The sequence below is a fragment of the Leptonotus elevatus genome, chromosome 4 (genome assembly GCF_054856555.1).
Source record: "Leptonotus elevatus isolate MCC_2025b chromosome 4, RoL_Lele_1.0, whole genome shotgun sequence".
NCBI lineage: Eukaryota > Metazoa > Chordata > Actinopteri > Syngnathiformes > Syngnathidae > Leptonotus > Leptonotus elevatus.
The window spans coordinates 17,855,874-17,873,018 of record NC_141242.1 but is presented as its reverse complement, the minus strand read 5'-3'; the positions used below and the strand labels follow the sequence as shown (position 1 = coordinate 17,873,018).

Sequence of the window (17,145 nt, the reverse complement as noted above, 5' to 3'; positions counted from 1 at the left end):
CAAATGTTTCAGATCATATCACAATTGTTATCATTGAATCAGTGAAATTGCAAAGAGGGCGAGACGAGCAGGACGGTGTTCAGTGTAGGAGGACAACAGATTATCAAAACTAAGTTATGCATGCTGGAACCCTTCCTGGGATGTTCACTCTGCTTGCACATTTAATTATTGTTCCAAAACGTTTTTTGTTAGCAATCTTACAAATAAGCCTACTCATTTACACTTTTGTCATAGTGGAAGAGCAGGCCATGACCCATGAAAGAATCCATTAAATTTTGAGGCACACTCTAAAAAGAAGATGGTCTCTTATTAATGATATAAGTGATCATCTTCCGGTCTTTGCAATCTTCCAAGACTATTTTGATTAAAAAAATAAAACCAACAATAACTTACATATCAGAAACAAGACTAAGAACACAAAATAGATTATCCAGAATATTTGATAAAAGATAAAAATAGTATTATAGAAAAAAATTCAGACATAGATTTTAACGAGTATTTTGTTAATGTTGGTAGTAATTTGGCAAAAGACATCCCCGAGCCAAGAAACAAACATGAAATAGATAAGCATATAAAAAAAAAATCCATCCACTATGTGGCTTAATGCTGGTAATGATACAGAAGTATTAAATGTTGTTAAAATATTAAAAAATAAAATGTCCACTGACTGCTTCAACATTGATGACATTAGTAAAAAGTATTATAGAATATGTTGTGCAACCTTTCACATATATATGTAATTTGTCTTTTAAAGCCAGTATATTTCCATCAAAAATGAAAATAGAAAAAGTTATTCCTATTCATAAAAATTGAGAAAGACATATATTCACTATTATAGACCAATATTACTGCTGCCACAGTTCTCAAAAATTCTAGAAAAAATATTTTCATATAGACTGGACAATTTTATTGAAAAACATAAGCTTTAAGTGAAAATCAATATGGGTTAAGAGGAAAAACGGACCACCTCAATGGCAGCCATGAAACTCGTATAGAAGCAATATCTACTAACATAGATAATAAAAAAATTACTGTTGGAATTTGTATAATTAAAAAAAATATATTTGATACTATAGATCATTTTATACTAATGAATAAATTAGAAAGATATGGCATATGAGGTTTGGCATGTAAATGGATGAAAAGTTATTTGAATAATACAAACCCAATTCCCCAAAAGTTGGGGCACTATACAAATTGTGAATAAAAATGGAATGCAATTATGTGAAAGTGACAAATTTTAATATTTTATTCAGAATAGAACATAGAGAACAGGTCAAAAGTTTAAACTTAGAAAATGTAACATTTTAAGGGAAAAACTATGTTGATTTTAAATTCCACGGTGTCAACAAATCTAAAAAAAAGTTGGGACAAGGCCATTTTCACCACTGTGAGGCATCCCCTCTTCTTCTTACAACAGTATTGCTGTTGTATTGCTGAGCCTTTTATACACAATTTGTATAGTGTCCCAACTTTTTTGGAATTGGGTTTATAGATATCAGTACTTATAGTTTAACAATATACAATCAAAACACTTGAAGATTACTCATACAGTCCCACAAGGGTCTGTGCTAGGCCCCAAATTATTTATATTGTATAGAAATTATATCTGCTGTGTCTCAAAAATAGAATGATAAATAGATCAAAATATACAATCAAATTCCACGACTTAGTTGAATTTAAAATAGCACAAATAATGTATTAAGTACACAACAATCTACTCTGCCACAGTACTCAGAAGCTGTTTGAAATGAGAGAGAGAGTTCTTATAATATAAGGGGTACAAGAGTCTACAAAAAAATTAAAACAAGAACAAATATTAAGCAAAGGTGTGTTTCTGCAAAAGGTGTTAGATTTTGGAATAATTTTGTAACTGACCTGAAAAGATGTCAGTCACTTGCTGAATTTAAAAAAATTGTTTAAAAGCAAAGTAAAAAAAATATATACTTAAATCAGACATGAGCTGTGAAAATTTTAATTTCTTTGGATGTATCCGTATGAGTGTAATGCAAATTGTATATGTGAGTATGAGGATATGATTCATAAATGTATTATGGCATATGTCTATGAATTTCATGTACATATGTCGCTGGCAAATGTGCGTATGTTAGAGTGCACTTGTATATATGATTAGGTTTATACATTTCTTTTTGTTGAACTACATTACCTTATCATCAACATAAAACGAATAAGGGGTAGGACTAGATACGTTTTTAACGTCTTCCTACCCCTTTGAACATATAAACTCTTTTATTTCTTCCTATTCTTGTTTTCTTTTTTACTTCAATTTATATTTTAGCCTTGTAATGTGATTTCTTAACTGAAAGTTAAGTCAAATTGAACCCAAGTAAAGGATGGGTCCATTTTTGACCCATAGTAAGGTTCTTTTTGACCCAACTGTTTTTAGAGTGCAGATCCATGTAAAATGGAAGTCTAGATTAATATAATAGAATTAAAGTGTTCCAAGAATCCATTTGACATGTTTTTATCACTATTTCAATTATTTATTGTCTATTTGATTCATTACTATACGCCAATTTGTTGTAAACAGATGTCACTCTATGCAGTTGATTTGCTGCTGATGCTAACTGGATTTTGCCGCCTTAGTGGAGATCTGCTCTCTACTAAGTGCCATTGTGGTTCTATTTAGAATGTTTGACGCGTACACACGCACTACTTCCGCCCTCCAATTTAGTCTATTCAGACTCTTTGTTAAGGAGACATATTGGAAAACCTTTAGCTCTCATTACACTTTATAGGTCCCCTACCCGCTCTCCCCCCACCTTGTCTTTTATTCACAATCTGTCCCCCTGGTGTGTGCATGCACATAGAGCATCCCCTTCTCCAGCAGGCAATAAACCACCATGTAATGTATGTAACAGCAAACAGGTAGGGGGGGAGGGAGAGAGGGGGGGAGAGAGGGAGAGAGGGGGGGGGGAGAGAGGGAGAGAGGAGAGAGAGAGAGAGAGAGAGAGAGAGAGAGAGAGAGAGAGAGAGAGAGAGAGAGAGAGAGAGAGAGAGAGAGAGAGAGAGAGAGAGAGAGAGAGAGAGAGAGAGAGAGAGAGAGAGAGAGAGAGAGAGAGAGAGAGAGAGAGAGAGACCCATGCTCACCTCAACCCATGCTTGCCTTGAGGCGCCAAATTTGATTGCGTCCCATCTGAACAGACCAAATTGTCAACCAAATTGGAGATGTATTGACTGGCTCTTACTTTTGTCCTTTTTACTTTGATTCGATAATTCACAATAATGCGAATTGTCACCATTTTTAGGTGAGAAAATTGTACTCTAGTAATGTCCACCTCCCCATCATGTTTTCTTTATTGGTGTTCTCCTCCTTGAATTTGTACGGCTTTGATTTTTACAGTGTATAAAAATGATGATAATAAAGATAAACATAATCAGGATTGCACTTTATCTTCATTACCACCCTCATTACACCAAGTTGATTAAAATGGAGCTGACAATGATGGCAGCCATGCTCGCCAGCTTTCTGAGCAGTGTCCATGTTTTTTCTTCCTCTAGATGGAGAGAGACAGACGGAGGGCTCAGACACCAGCCGCAAGCGGGACACTCGCTCCTCAACGAGCCACCACAAGAGTGAAGACACCAGCGACAGCAGGGAGGATGAAGCGGCGGTGAGTGTGGTCTTTTCTTTTCACTGTCAGCTGGGACAGGTTCCAGCTCACCTGTGACCCTGATTAGAATAAACACTGCAGAAAGCACCTGTATAGATGGATGAATGCAAGGGCGGAGGTTACATTTTGGTTTTGAATCCAGGCGTCATTTTTATGTACTGCTTAACTTGTTCAGAGTCATTGGGCAGCTGGAGCCTATCCCAGCTGACTTTCGTCAAGAGGAAGGGCAACCTGGACTGGTCACCACTAATGTATGGGATTTGTTATGTAACCCTCCTAAATATGAGAGTTTTCAATGAAGCAAACATTCATGTTTTGGAAATGTGGGCAAAATCCGGAATACTAGGAGAGAACCCGCACAAGCACATGCAAACTCCAGATATTAAGCCCGGGGCAGAGAATCAAACCCCAAACCTAAAAACGGTGAAGCACACGTGCTAATCAACTTGGCCCATTGTGCTACCCACAAACTATCAATCACATTAAAAAATATTTCGATCTAACAAACATGAAAATCAAGCCTTTTCATATTCACACATTCAAGTGTCATGTATTCAAATTTAATTCAGTGTCAAAAGATGTGTAATCACCCAAATATATTCCTTGTCTTGAGACGCAAAGTGGATTGCTGTTTCTTGGACGTATTAGCTTAGTTTCATCGATACTATTTTTCTATTCCATAACCTTTAACCTTTAAACTGTAAGTACAACATCATTCATCCTTCCCTTCATTTCCTATAGCGCTTGTCCTCATTAGCCTTGCGGATGAGCCGCAGCCTATCCCAGCTGGCTAAGAAGTGGGGTAGCACACTTTTACACTAACTACTAGGCCATGTCGGAGGTGGTATATGGAATTCTCTCCTTTTTCTCAACCAAATCTGAGCTAATGAGCCCAAACGGGGATCTGATTTAACAGTTAGCTGTTGATGTACTGTATCCCCTGCATCTGACAATGTGGTACAGTGTATCGTCCTTCTAATTAACCAAACGCAACAGCATATTCATGTATTCATTTTCTAAGCTTGACACAGTTGAAGCTGAATGCCAAACGCTGAGGATGCCTGCCGTGTGCTGCATTTCGTGAAATGTATCAGTCCTCAAAACTGATTTTGAAAGAACATTTGAGTCAGTCTTGTGCGACCGAGCTGAGGCTTTCATAAGAATTGTGCTGAAGTCACGAAAATGTGCCAGAAAGTTAATACATACTGCAGTTTAATCATTTGAAATGTATCACTTTGTCATTTGCTCACAGAATGGCTGCCTCAGATAATGATCACTGTAAGGCGCATTCTTCGGTTGTACACATTGCACTATAATGCACATATTGGAATTTTTTATTTTTACTAAGAAAAAGCAGCTCTGTATATTGAATATGAAGATAATTACCTTCCTCATTCTGTCAGTGTGTCATGTGTCAATGTTTGCCACACATTACCAGTTGTCATCATTTGCGATGTAGGCCTACTGTTTTGCCATGTTTAGTGTTAAGTATAATCTCAAATAACCAATGCTGTCATTGGCATCAGTCCTTGCCATTGATGCAGCCCCTGCCACTTATACTTGCGAGAGACAGCAAGACAAAAATAAAATGTTTTTAATTGTACTATGAATTCTCAGTCCTTGGAGAATTTTGACGAATGTCACACACTGATTATTATTAAAACACTGTTTTAAATGAGGAAAATCTCATTTAAAATGAGGAAAATAACAGTGATTAAATCACAGACATCACTGAAGATTTAAAGTGGTGACATACTTTGCTGCAATAATTTTTTTTGTTGCATTCTCTATATTATCTTGACTTTCCGTTTTGATGGCCACAGTTTGGCCCTCAGTGTTTTGTTTTTTTAATTCACAATATTTACCATGAGAAAAGTGAAACTGAAGCGAGCTTGATCAGCATCGTTAATTGCGTTTAGTCTTTCCATCGTATTTACCTTTCCTAACGTGCCTGCGTAATATCTGTTTGCTGAGCCTAAAAATGTTATTCATTCCAACTACAACCCTCTTGATGCTCATTCACCGTAAACTTTTTTACTTTAAATGCACATGTGTGTGCTTGTGCATAACTGTAAAGTATGCCATCATAGGTCATGTGCACATGACCTATGATGGCATACTGGTTGGCAGCTCACACAGCAACATCGTCATGGGGATGAAACTAACTATTAGAGTATTCCTGTGAGAGTGATCCATTTTTTTCAAAATGTCACTGCCAAAGGTCAAAGCTGTTCGCATTCTGGGGCTCTGAATGTCAGACGCCAATTGCGTGAATAGTGTATGTGCGCGTGTGTTTGTCTCTAAGGGAGTGGGAGACACAAGGCAAGAAATTATTCTGTGTGTTTAATGTACTGTTATATGGGTCAGGGGGACAGAGCCCCCTCTTCCATATTTGCTTAGTCTAGTGTGCTATACTTATGCTCATGCTTTAGCTCATGTTCAACATTTCACACAATGGAAACATGTTAGCATGGATGGATGACAATAAAAGGCCTGTAGTTGCACACACTTGAAATCAATACATATATACCTTAAAGATGGATTGAAAAATATCAAATAGTTTCTCAAAAAAGGTTTAGAGTAGTGTAGTCACTTTATTACCTTTGCTCTTTTGTGGCACATCAAATCATTAGAAAATAAGTCATTATAAACACTAGGAAATTGATGCCATTTCAAATAAAAGGAAGCACTGATTTCATTTTCACTTAGCTGTCAAAGATTCACACAGAAAAGCATGTTCACTTTCACATGTGTTTGGTAAAATATCAATGCCAAAAAATAAAAACTCAATAGGGCAAATAAGAACTCTTGCTCTATTTTTGTAGATAGTAGTTGCAGAAATGCTGGCATATCCTAATTTGTGTGCAGGCGCAAGCCTCGTTGCCCAGTTTGGGAATTTGGCTGACCGCTCTGTGCCATGCTGGGCATTTTGACATAGCAAGAGTGTGAGAGGAGCCGCTGTGAATAGCAGCGAATGGAGTCTGCCCATAATGACGCAAATCAAAATGCGGTGGCTTCCATGCGTCCGCAAAATTACCAACACACGGTCTAACCAGCCTCTGTGTAGACTCGCAACGTGCCTCATGCCGGACTTGAGTCGCTCATGAAAATGGCCCCAAGACTCATTTGTAACCAAGGTAATAATTCCATTTTGTGTCCTGACATCTAGCATGGATAAAATAGTATGTCCTTTTTGCTCTTCTACAGCTTTCATCCATTCATTCATTTTTATACTGCTTTTATCAACATTTCTCCAAAGAATAAGAGGTTATGGGTGAGCTTGAGCCTATTGGGAAGTGGCGAGCACCCTGGACATACGCATGCAAACATGCACAAAGGCCCAAGCTGAAAATTCCAAACAATTCAACTTGCTAACCGCATTCACTACATTAGCACAACAAATGTAACCCAAACTGATAAGATTGAACACCAATTAAGTGTCTGAACATATTAAATTGTATTTTATAACATCTAGCATAATACATACCTCAGACTTCTTACCATGCATACATATTATACATTTGATTCCAATTAGATGAGATTTTATTAGCTACTTTTTTTTTCAAATGCTCTGATCAAGGTTCTGATTCTCTCTGTGATTTCATCTAATAATTCTAGTTGGGCCTGATTCTAGAAAGTGCATACGAAGGAAAAGGCGCACTATTGCTCGGCTTTCAGGCTGCACAGCTACTCCCATCGACTTAAGTTTTTCATATATGCACCCTCATGCCAGGAGCAACACTAATATGGGATGTTCCTTGTCAAATCTGCCTTTCCACTTATTCTCCCATTAAGCCAGTGCTTCTTTTTTTTTTGTTAAGCATTAACAAGTTCTAAGTAAGAATAGCTCATTGGGGGGTCAATGGCGAGACAAGAAAACCAAACCACACAAAAAATATATATAAATATTACAAATATTGAAACCGAACCAATTGTGTGCGGGATTCCACTGTATATCATAGATAGACAGAGCCAAGGAAACCAACAATAAAAGAAACTCAAAACATAAGTCAGATACTTACAAAATAAAAATCAAGACTCCTGTGAACACCCTTTGACAACATGTCACATCCTTGTTTCATCCTAGTATCCCAACAAAGTGTGATTTTTATATTTAGCTGTAAACTGACTTTAGTTTGGACATTGTTTTAACCCCTTGCCTTACCTCGCTCAAACATGGTAAAGCTGCATTTAGCTGTTATGCTGCACACAAATGGAATAAGCTGCCAACCGAAGTGAAGTCAGGCCTGAGTGTAAATGTTTTTAAATCCAGGTTAAAACTTGTACCTTTGATTAAGGTTTTCTAAACATTTTTAAATTAGATGTTTTTTCTTTTAGTCATTTTAGAGAACTACTTTTAAAGTGTACTGTTAATGTGTTTATAACATCGTCAATGTATGTTCGTTTATAATTTTTTTGTAAGCTACTTTAGTTATTTTCTGCTTTGCTTCTGAATGCCATTAACTGTTGTGTTTGTTGATGCTTATGCAGTAGATGTTGTCTTTTGTGCCATATAAATTAAACTGCCTTGCCTTTGCCTTGCTTTAAAGTTGTTACACAGTCTCACCATGCAGAATCATTTTCTGCCTGTTATACTTTGTTTCTGTGTGCAGTTTTCCCCCCCATTTCATTTATTTTATTATATTTTAATTTTAATGGCATTCATATTTCAAAACTTGTTTAGTAGAGAATAAAAACAAGGTGATAAATACTGTAACTTATAGAACCTTGGGCTATTTACTTGTCTTCCCCTAAATGGCAGTTGTTGCACTACCACAATGCTACGCTGCGTATGCCTCAAGATCTGTGAAAACTGTTTGTCAGAGCTGCTACTAATTATAGTAAGCGAAGGAAAAATCATATTCGCTATCACTGAGGTGAGAGTGTGAATACTTTGCACAGCAGCTCTGTCAACATGTCCCAATGATGCAGCTAATTTTAGTGTCGCCAAGAAGACCCTTAACAATATCTGTGTTGAGTTTAGTCATGCCATGTTTTTATAGCGACAGTCAGTGACAGTGACTCTAAAAATAGGCCACTTTTGTATTTATACGATTCCTTTGAAAACATTTGGTAGTATTATGATACTATTTAAAATTAATAATACAAAAAAAAATCCCTCAGTGGAAGTGTTATTTAAACTTATTTTCTCCTTTACATATCTCAAGAACTTCAGTAGCACTTTATAAGGATTTGGTTTCATGACTGAGCTTTTGTGCTTTGAAACTAAGATGTGTAAGATGTTCCAAGGACACTCTCGCACACTCTATCACATTTTTTCAAAGAGAAAGACAAAACAATTTTAGACTTAAGTATTTAATAAAAAAATTACTACAAACGATTGTCATTGATTTTGATTGTCATTGATTTATCAATATCATCACTATGATTCATGTACAGCGTAGCCCAAAATTAAACATTACCTTTTTACATTTTCAGTTAAAGTGAATTTATATTTGGGAAGGATAAGGGGAGCTCCGTTGTACGCTTGAGTGACTTATATATCCGAAAAATACATTACTAGCCAGTTTAAAACCGTATGTTCAGTATCTGATAGATGGCAATTAGTTTCTTTAAATACATTCACGGTAAATGTCACCATGTTGTAAAGGCTCTTATTCACCCATGAAATGAACAGGGGGAATGTATTCACTTGCCAAAGTGAACATTGGATGACACCTCCAAGTAGAACCAGAGAGGGAGCCAGGTGTTAATCTTGGAATAGAATGTTGCGGCCCTTAGCCTTAGGCACCCTCCCTTACATTATGGCCTATTAGTAATGCATATTGAGATGTATCTTGGTTAGTAATAGTGGGAGTCTAATTATGTCCCACAGGATACAATCTACACTGATCTAGGGGATATTAATCATTTTTGAAAGTATTTCTTGGCTCCTTTTCAGGGCAAAGTACATCTGTGTACTCAAGGTGTGAAAGTCAATGGTACAAAAGCAAAGTGACTAGCCAAATATTCTGAGAGTATATGTACACAATTGAAGATTCTCTATTTTCAAATACATGTGAAGATATCCAATTCTCTGTTGCAGCTATGTGTTGATTTGGATCAAAAATGAGCTTCATCTTAAAATTGGTCCACCATGAAGTATTCTAATAATACAGCACGCCCATTGACTATTCATCTAGCCATCCGTTTTCTTCCCTAAATACTAATCAGGGTCGCAGGCTATTTTGGTGAGAGGTGGGTACAGTCTGGGCTAGTCAATCACAGGACACTATTAGACAAACACACATTCACGTTCACACTTTTACGTACAATGCGGAAGGAGTAACAGCAATTTCCCCACAAGCGCGTGCCGATCTTAGAGTCAAAACATGAATTGGTTACTATGCGGCAGAAGTGCAAGGCAGCTTTATTTAGACTGTATAGCACATTTCATACACAAGGCAACTCAATGTGCTTCACACAAGCAAGGACACAGCACCTAAAAGTATTTACAAACACAACAGCTAGCAACATTCAGAAGCAAAGCAGTGAAAATTAAAGTAGCGTACTTGCTTTTCATATTTTATCAACTACAAACATGCCCACTACCCTGTTTTACATTCTAAAATATTTATCACTGAAGAAAAATGCCCTTATTTTTCACGTTGATAAATCATGTGCTGCCGCACATTATGTAAAGTACCCTGTGTTACATACAAAGTGAAGGCCAGCCATCCTTCTTCCAAGTTACCGACACCCAGGCCAAGGTCAAGATCTACAACCATGTTTACGAGGACATGGCATTTGAGGGAGGGGAGAACAATTACAGATTTTTTTCTAAACACTATTCAAAAAAACTTCTTCACTATTGTCTCTAAACAGGCATTTTAATCATTGTGGCAATTTTACAGCGGCACATAAACTGCCGAAAGCCATGGCACTTTGTTAACCTCCAGTTGCTTTCAGGGCTGTAAATTTGACCACAGCATATCTCCCCGGCCTTGTTGATAGTTTATGGCCGATGGGCGGTAGCGGTAGTCTGTGACAGATCCTGAGCCTGACGAGGGGCAGGCAGCCGGAACTGATTAGTAAATAAACAGATAATGTATCCTCGATGCAGTGCTAGGTTACAGAATTGGCATGATAACGTAATTGCTTGGTTTCCAAATGACCTTAGGGATGAGCAACAGGACTCATTTCTGCAGGTACTACGTACATTTTGTATTTTAAATATTGTCATGCTCTGAAAAATCAGTTCAGTGGCAGAGATCTCTTCTCCCCTGCTGGTTGGTTGATGATTGGATCTGCAGCCAGCCAAGTGGAAATGGATGTCCCATGAGGCGTTCGGTCCGTCAGCCCAACTGCCCCTCCTGTGGATGTCTGCATCTTGCACACGGGTTGCCTGCCAATTTCCCTTCGTTTGCAGTACCACTCCTCTTTTACCAAAGGAACTGGAAAGCATTTTTCATTGAAATCATGAACGACCGTGTCATTCTGCTCAATAGCCGACCAACGTACAACCGTTTCATTTCCTTGAACATGTGTCAAATCTATCATCCAATTCAAAGGGACACATTAACTTAGTAAAAAAAAAAAAGGCCATGGTGAACTCAAAAGCAAATCAGCTGCAAAGAGGCACAGTACAACTGTGAATAAATCGTTTTGCCATTGAACATTATTTACAAAGCTGCCTGTATGCATTTTGTATGGCAGGTTATGCGTTTTAGCCTTGGTATAACGTGTCGCTCAAAGGCAGGGTTTGACCCCCTGTAAGAATAATATCACTTCAACGCCCCAAATTTAAAACATTATTTCCCCAGCTGTCAGTCAATGGCCCATAGAATCAATGATACGTTTCTTCCCGTTGCAGCGGCCAGTGATGCAGCTGGAGAGACTGATCACTTTAGTCACCCCCAAAAAAATCTGATTTTTATCCTGGAAATTCAACAATACTTAAAATAATTGATATCTAAGCTCCTGAAGCAGATAGAAACATAATTCTAAAAACATTTCAGAGCTTACACCTGTGGCGTTCCTACAAAAATAAGTTTATTATTATAAGCCTTCAATATCTTATTTTTTAAATCAATAAATCTGCATGAATATTTACCTTCAACACTGGAGCACATAGTAGTAAACACCTCGGGGAATCGAGTGGTATATATTTGTCATTGTCTACAAACATATTTCTGAACAATATGCCACTGTTGACTGGTTACACTGATTTGAATTCCTCCCATGCCGTCGTCAATCGCGTCATTTATTTCATAACCCCCGCGAATCTGCGTAAGCCATAAATGCTCAAATAAAATTCCAGGACATGCTAACACGTCACCCTCTCGTGTAAATTCTGATGCATTTCAAGGGCTAAGAGACCAATAATTGGTCAAAACAAAATGACTTATCCGCTCTCCCGGCTTTAAAGGGAGAAGAGCGCTAGAGCACTCCCGGCTTTAACGGTAGAAACTCGTTTGCGCGCTCACGGCCTTAACCGGTTAAATGTGCACATGCAGTATTCAAGTGTAACGCCACAGAGTCGCCATGCATAGCCAGACAAGCAGTTTGAAAGATAGTAGTTGTTCTTTGAAGAATTCACTGGAATGATCAATATGGATGGATGATTAGCTGAACTTCTGATGATAGTCGTGAACTGTGTGGAATTCTGAACATATGAAATGTATAGCGTTGGTGTTTGATCTGTTCTACACATTTTTTTCCACTAATCATTTCATTATTTGCACCAGTAGGGAGTTGTAGCCTATGGATTATGCCGAGGCATGTCATATGAATAGAGCTGCCTTCAGCATTTATCTTGTGTTTGTTTACACTTGAATAGAAAGGCATATGCCAATGTTAATTAATGTATTTCGCTGAGTGTGTATAATTAAACTTCAAAGAGTGTGGTTAAGCAACAAGCTTGGCTGTTTGTTGATGTAACCGTCAACGGTGAGTTAGTTATTCCTCGTCATTTTTCAAGCTCTAGGGTGTCTGCAGCTCTGTGTGCAGGGTTCGCTTCAGAATTGCTTTTCCTCTGGGTATTTCTTTACTTTCAGTCACTCAATCACCTCTCAGGCATTTGTCAAGCTTGCCGTGGGTTCATAGAGGCCAGAGGTTCGAGTTGCAGGCGAGGGGCAATTCTCCTGTCGTGATGTCTGTAATACTGTCATGCTTTTGGAAGCCAAGTGCAAAATATAACGCCATACATAGTGTATATGTACATCAACAGCAGTGGTTCATAACCTAGGTTTGATCGAACCCAGATGAACTCGTTAATTCCTTATAATTGGGCAATCTATGTAATTGCATTTATTAATGTATGCACCTGCAATTTGTTTTTTTTTCTTTTCATATTTTTTTGTGACCTTTTAAATTGTGTATGGTTGTTTGTCTGTTTCTACTTACTTTATCTGTTGTATACTGTTTATGTTTAGTGTTTTTATTTTTACTACATATTGTCATTTATCCTAATAAAAAATAAAGAACCCTAGGGGATTGGATGAGTCAGTTTAAAAGGTCCGACACATACCCGATTCATATGATTCATGATGACACGCCGCTGCAGGTGATCACGCTACATTGCTTGGCCTATCTGTGCTGCAGGGAATTTGGTGTGCTCAGTCGTCGACTTGTGGCTGTTGTGATGGTACATGGTATGATTCTTTATTACTGTAATCCCTTCATACAATGTCGAGCAAAAAAAGAAAGTGGTCGGACAAAAATGTGCAATATGAATTAACATGTATAATGGTGGTGGCTGGTGTTCCACATGGTTCTATTCTGGGGCCTCTGCTTTTTTCATTGTATTGTATCTCTTGCCCCTGGCTTTCATTTTAAAGGAATACACTTAAAACAAATTTTCCAGTATTCAATTAGGCATTGTGTATAAAGAGTAAAAGTATAAATATCTCTGACATCTTATTCCCTGATTGACAAGTACGAAAATAAGAACATACCTTGGGCAACACCATTATCCAGGTCACATGATGCCGTATCCAGTGCATAAACAACAGTTCATTTGAACGGGAGTTTGCTGAAGATAATGGGCAAGAAAAATGCCGTCTTCTATTACCAAATACTGTGCCAATTCTGATCGGAGTAATCCTCAGCATGTCAGGTTTCATGTCCTTCCTTGGAGGAGCTCTCCTAATGTGGGGTAAGCATGCTGAACACAACAAAATGTAGCAGGCCAAGCGAGTAAAAGTAGGCCATTAAGGTTAAGACACACTGATCTACAGCTAAATTATATTATAGTTCCTAGTTTTACTGTCATACAGTATAAATGTGTCATGTTGCTAGCATTAGTATTTGTGTGAGCAGAAAGGAATGCAATATAACAGTCCCATGTGAATTATTTTTTCATACATTTGAAAGACAGAGTGACCTTTGACTTGGTACAGAGCGCCTCAGAAGCATCAAGTGCATTTGGCACTTGTAAAAAAACAAAACAGCGCACCACTATACTTGTCGATTTTCTGAACCGCTTATTCCTCACAAGGGTCGCAAGGGTGCTGGAGCCTATCCCAGGTGGCTTCAGGCAGTAGGCGGGGTACACCCTGAACTGGTTGCCAGCATATCGCAGGGCACACAAAAGTCCTCATCTTAACTGTTACTGCTGGACTTCTTGCTGCTACCAGTCTCATGTTGTGATCTGTTTGGTTTAGCTCACCGTCTCACAATGCAAGACTGTATCAGTTTTTTTCTTTCTCACCTGCACCCATGTTGGTTATTACACTGATATGATAGATTATTGTGTTAAAATGTGAGTGCAGCTATGGTAATAGTACGTTTGGGCTTGGCAACTCCTGACCATGAATTATTGCCTTTAAAGGGACAATATTAAAAAAATATATATTATAATTAATAGCACCAAGATGCACACCAGTAATAAATACAGTAAATCATCTGAATATGCTAGGGAATTGTGTTTATTCTGAATCATTTAATAAGCGGAAATATTCAATGTAGTGGTGGGACTGGATTGAATCAAAATGACTACTATTTGATACAATCAAATGCAGGTACATTTTGGTGGAAGATTGGACACAAGTGAATTTAAATACAATTTAATCAGACATGGTACACAAACAAGATAAGTGCCAACGATATTCTCAGGATATTCGCATGCTCTTTCATCATATTTTTTTCAATAGTCCATGATTGTCATTAGCTATAATTCCTTCATATGACGGAGCCGCTTGCAGCATTCACTCACGCAACAACTGGAATTAGGTAAAAAATATCTTTCGCCTGGACTGCATAAATATTAAAGCTTATTTCTTTTCCCCCCATTTGTAATTTGCTATTTTGACTGATAGGAACATTTTGTTTAGAATATAGCAATGTAATTGCATGTGGCCTGACTGTGGGAAATGAATATACCTTTGACCTTTTTGGGGGTCTGGATAGCCCCTTTAAAATTTGTGTTTGGTGTGCGCTCAGCTAAATTTCTAAGCGCCTCTGCCAGATTAGGCAGATCCTGCTCCTGTTGCTGCTTGATAGGGGAAAACAAAGACTGTGAACACCTCCATTGTTCTTCCTTTGCACAAAGAAGTTGACAATAGAAACAAGGAAGGATAAGAACCATGTATACATTTGGAATAGCAAAAGAAAAGTGTCTCCTGCCAAATCTCAGACTGAATTTTTTTCCCCCCAGATAGATAAGGAATGAGGGCCTAAAAGCTGCATGAAGTGGATTTAGGGATGGATACAATGCTGAGACGCTGAACTCTAATTGCTTTCTGTGTTACTTTTTTTTTCCCAACAAACTTGCTTTCAAGTCTTATTTTTTCTTTCATTGCTGCCATTTCATCTTTCAGTACCATTGAATTACATTATGTTCTTTCTCTGCCGTCTTTCTTCTTTTGGAGAACAATTTGTGTCCTCACTTTTCTCGGTTGCCCTCATCTTTTGCCCTAGGAATGGCGATACACTGGGGCTTGGGAGTGCTATAGCCCCGTCAAAAATCTGTGTAGCCACAGTTGAGCCCCCAAGCATTTTATTTGATATTCCAACTTTTTTTAAATAAATTATTTTCCTAGTCCCCCCATGTATCGGTCAAGCCCCCCTTTAGCCCCGGGAGAGAAAAAGCCGTGCCTGTTTTGTCCTTGTCAATCCATCTCCTGCAATGATGTATCGGCGCCTGCGGTGAGCTTGCCCGTGACTCAGACTCGTCATTGATTTCTGCTGTCCCCACATGTCCGGACAGAAACCGGTCTCTGGGAGTCTGTTGATTGATCTCTTCATGATCTATTGAGTGTTTCGCCGCGCACAATCGCTGTGTCTTCTCCACTCGTCTTTAGCCACTGCGTGCCTTGAATGTGTTATCAGTGCTCACTTTTTGGACTTTTTACTTGATCATCATGACTTTCCTCAAAATACATTTATTTGAAAGTGACATGCCGCAAAACAGTCTTTTTAACCTTTAACCCCAATATCTCATGGAAATGTGGTTGTTTATTTTTTTAGTCATTAACTCATTCAGTCCCAGCCATTTTTACAGAAGCAATCCCCTTCACTCCCGGCTGTTTTACTGGATTTTGACTGATTTTGAATGAGAATGTAGCTAAGTTTAATCAATATTCACAAATCTATTTAGAATTGGGAGTGAATGAGGTTTTTTTTCAACATGGCCCTGGTTGATATATTTTGCTTTGCTGCCAGCTGCTGGCCGTTTGTGTAACTACCATTTGTTCAACCGTTCTTTGCAGTGTAGAGGCTGCATCAAAGCTTTCTGTAACATAAAAAAACCATACAACGTATAAATTCGTCTTTGGCTTAAAACATTTAAAATAGAACATATTTATACGTTTTTGGAAGAAATTAGTTCAGCTCAATACATAATTGATTAGTTGTAATGAAAAATTGCTGCGCAGTTCATTAACTTAACCCATGCAATGTAAATCATTTATCCTGAAACGGAATGTGATGGCTGATTTTGCAGCTTAAAATACCACGTCTGAAAGGCAGTTGCAAACCGGCACAGCTGTGCCTAACAATTACTGCGGTACTCTGACAAGGAGGTGGCACAGGCAAAAATGAGAGGCAACAAAGAGAAGAAGGGAGTTCCACGCTCATGTAAACATTTTTGAAATGGCAGACGATCCAAATTATTGTGACATAATCGTTTCATCAGTGCAATTTTTGAGCTTCTGAATGGCCTTAGGGCTGATTGGAGCCAATCACAAGAAGGGGTCATGCCATATCACCTATGACAGAACTCCAATCAAATTTGCATTTCCTTGCGGTGGGATTATTTTAGCACACTGCGGTAATTGGTTTATGGGTGTGCGACCCCAAATTTTTAATGCAATGTTATGCAGGATCGGCTGATATAACCAGTTTGCACTCACACTTGACATTCAGTAACTTTGTAATATTTATCTTCATTTTACGCTTGCAGTGCTCTCCCAAATTTTCCATGGTAGAAACCATCAGAGCTACCTAAAATGCAAACCCTCTTACTTGCGGCTGTCTCCAGTGCTTTTATACCTGTTGATAACGGCACGCACATTCTGTTAACGACACACAATTTGTTGCCTGTCATTTAGAATCTTAGTAGTCTATTGTT

The 17,145-nt window shown here is 38.1% G+C and overlaps 1 protein-coding gene across 1 annotated transcript in view; it reads left to right on the top strand.

Moving 5' to 3' along the window:
- b4galnt4a (beta-1,4-N-acetyl-galactosaminyl transferase 4a) overlaps positions 1 to 17,145 on the top strand; it is a 137,134-nt gene that overhangs the window by 51,987 nt on the left and 68,002 nt on the right. The window contains exon 2 of the mRNA XM_086073967.1: positions 3,523 to 3,635. Coding sequence (XP_085930093.1) covers positions 3,523 to 3,635 — 113 coding nt within the window. The remainder of the gene's footprint in view (positions 1 to 3,522; positions 3,636 to 17,145) is intronic.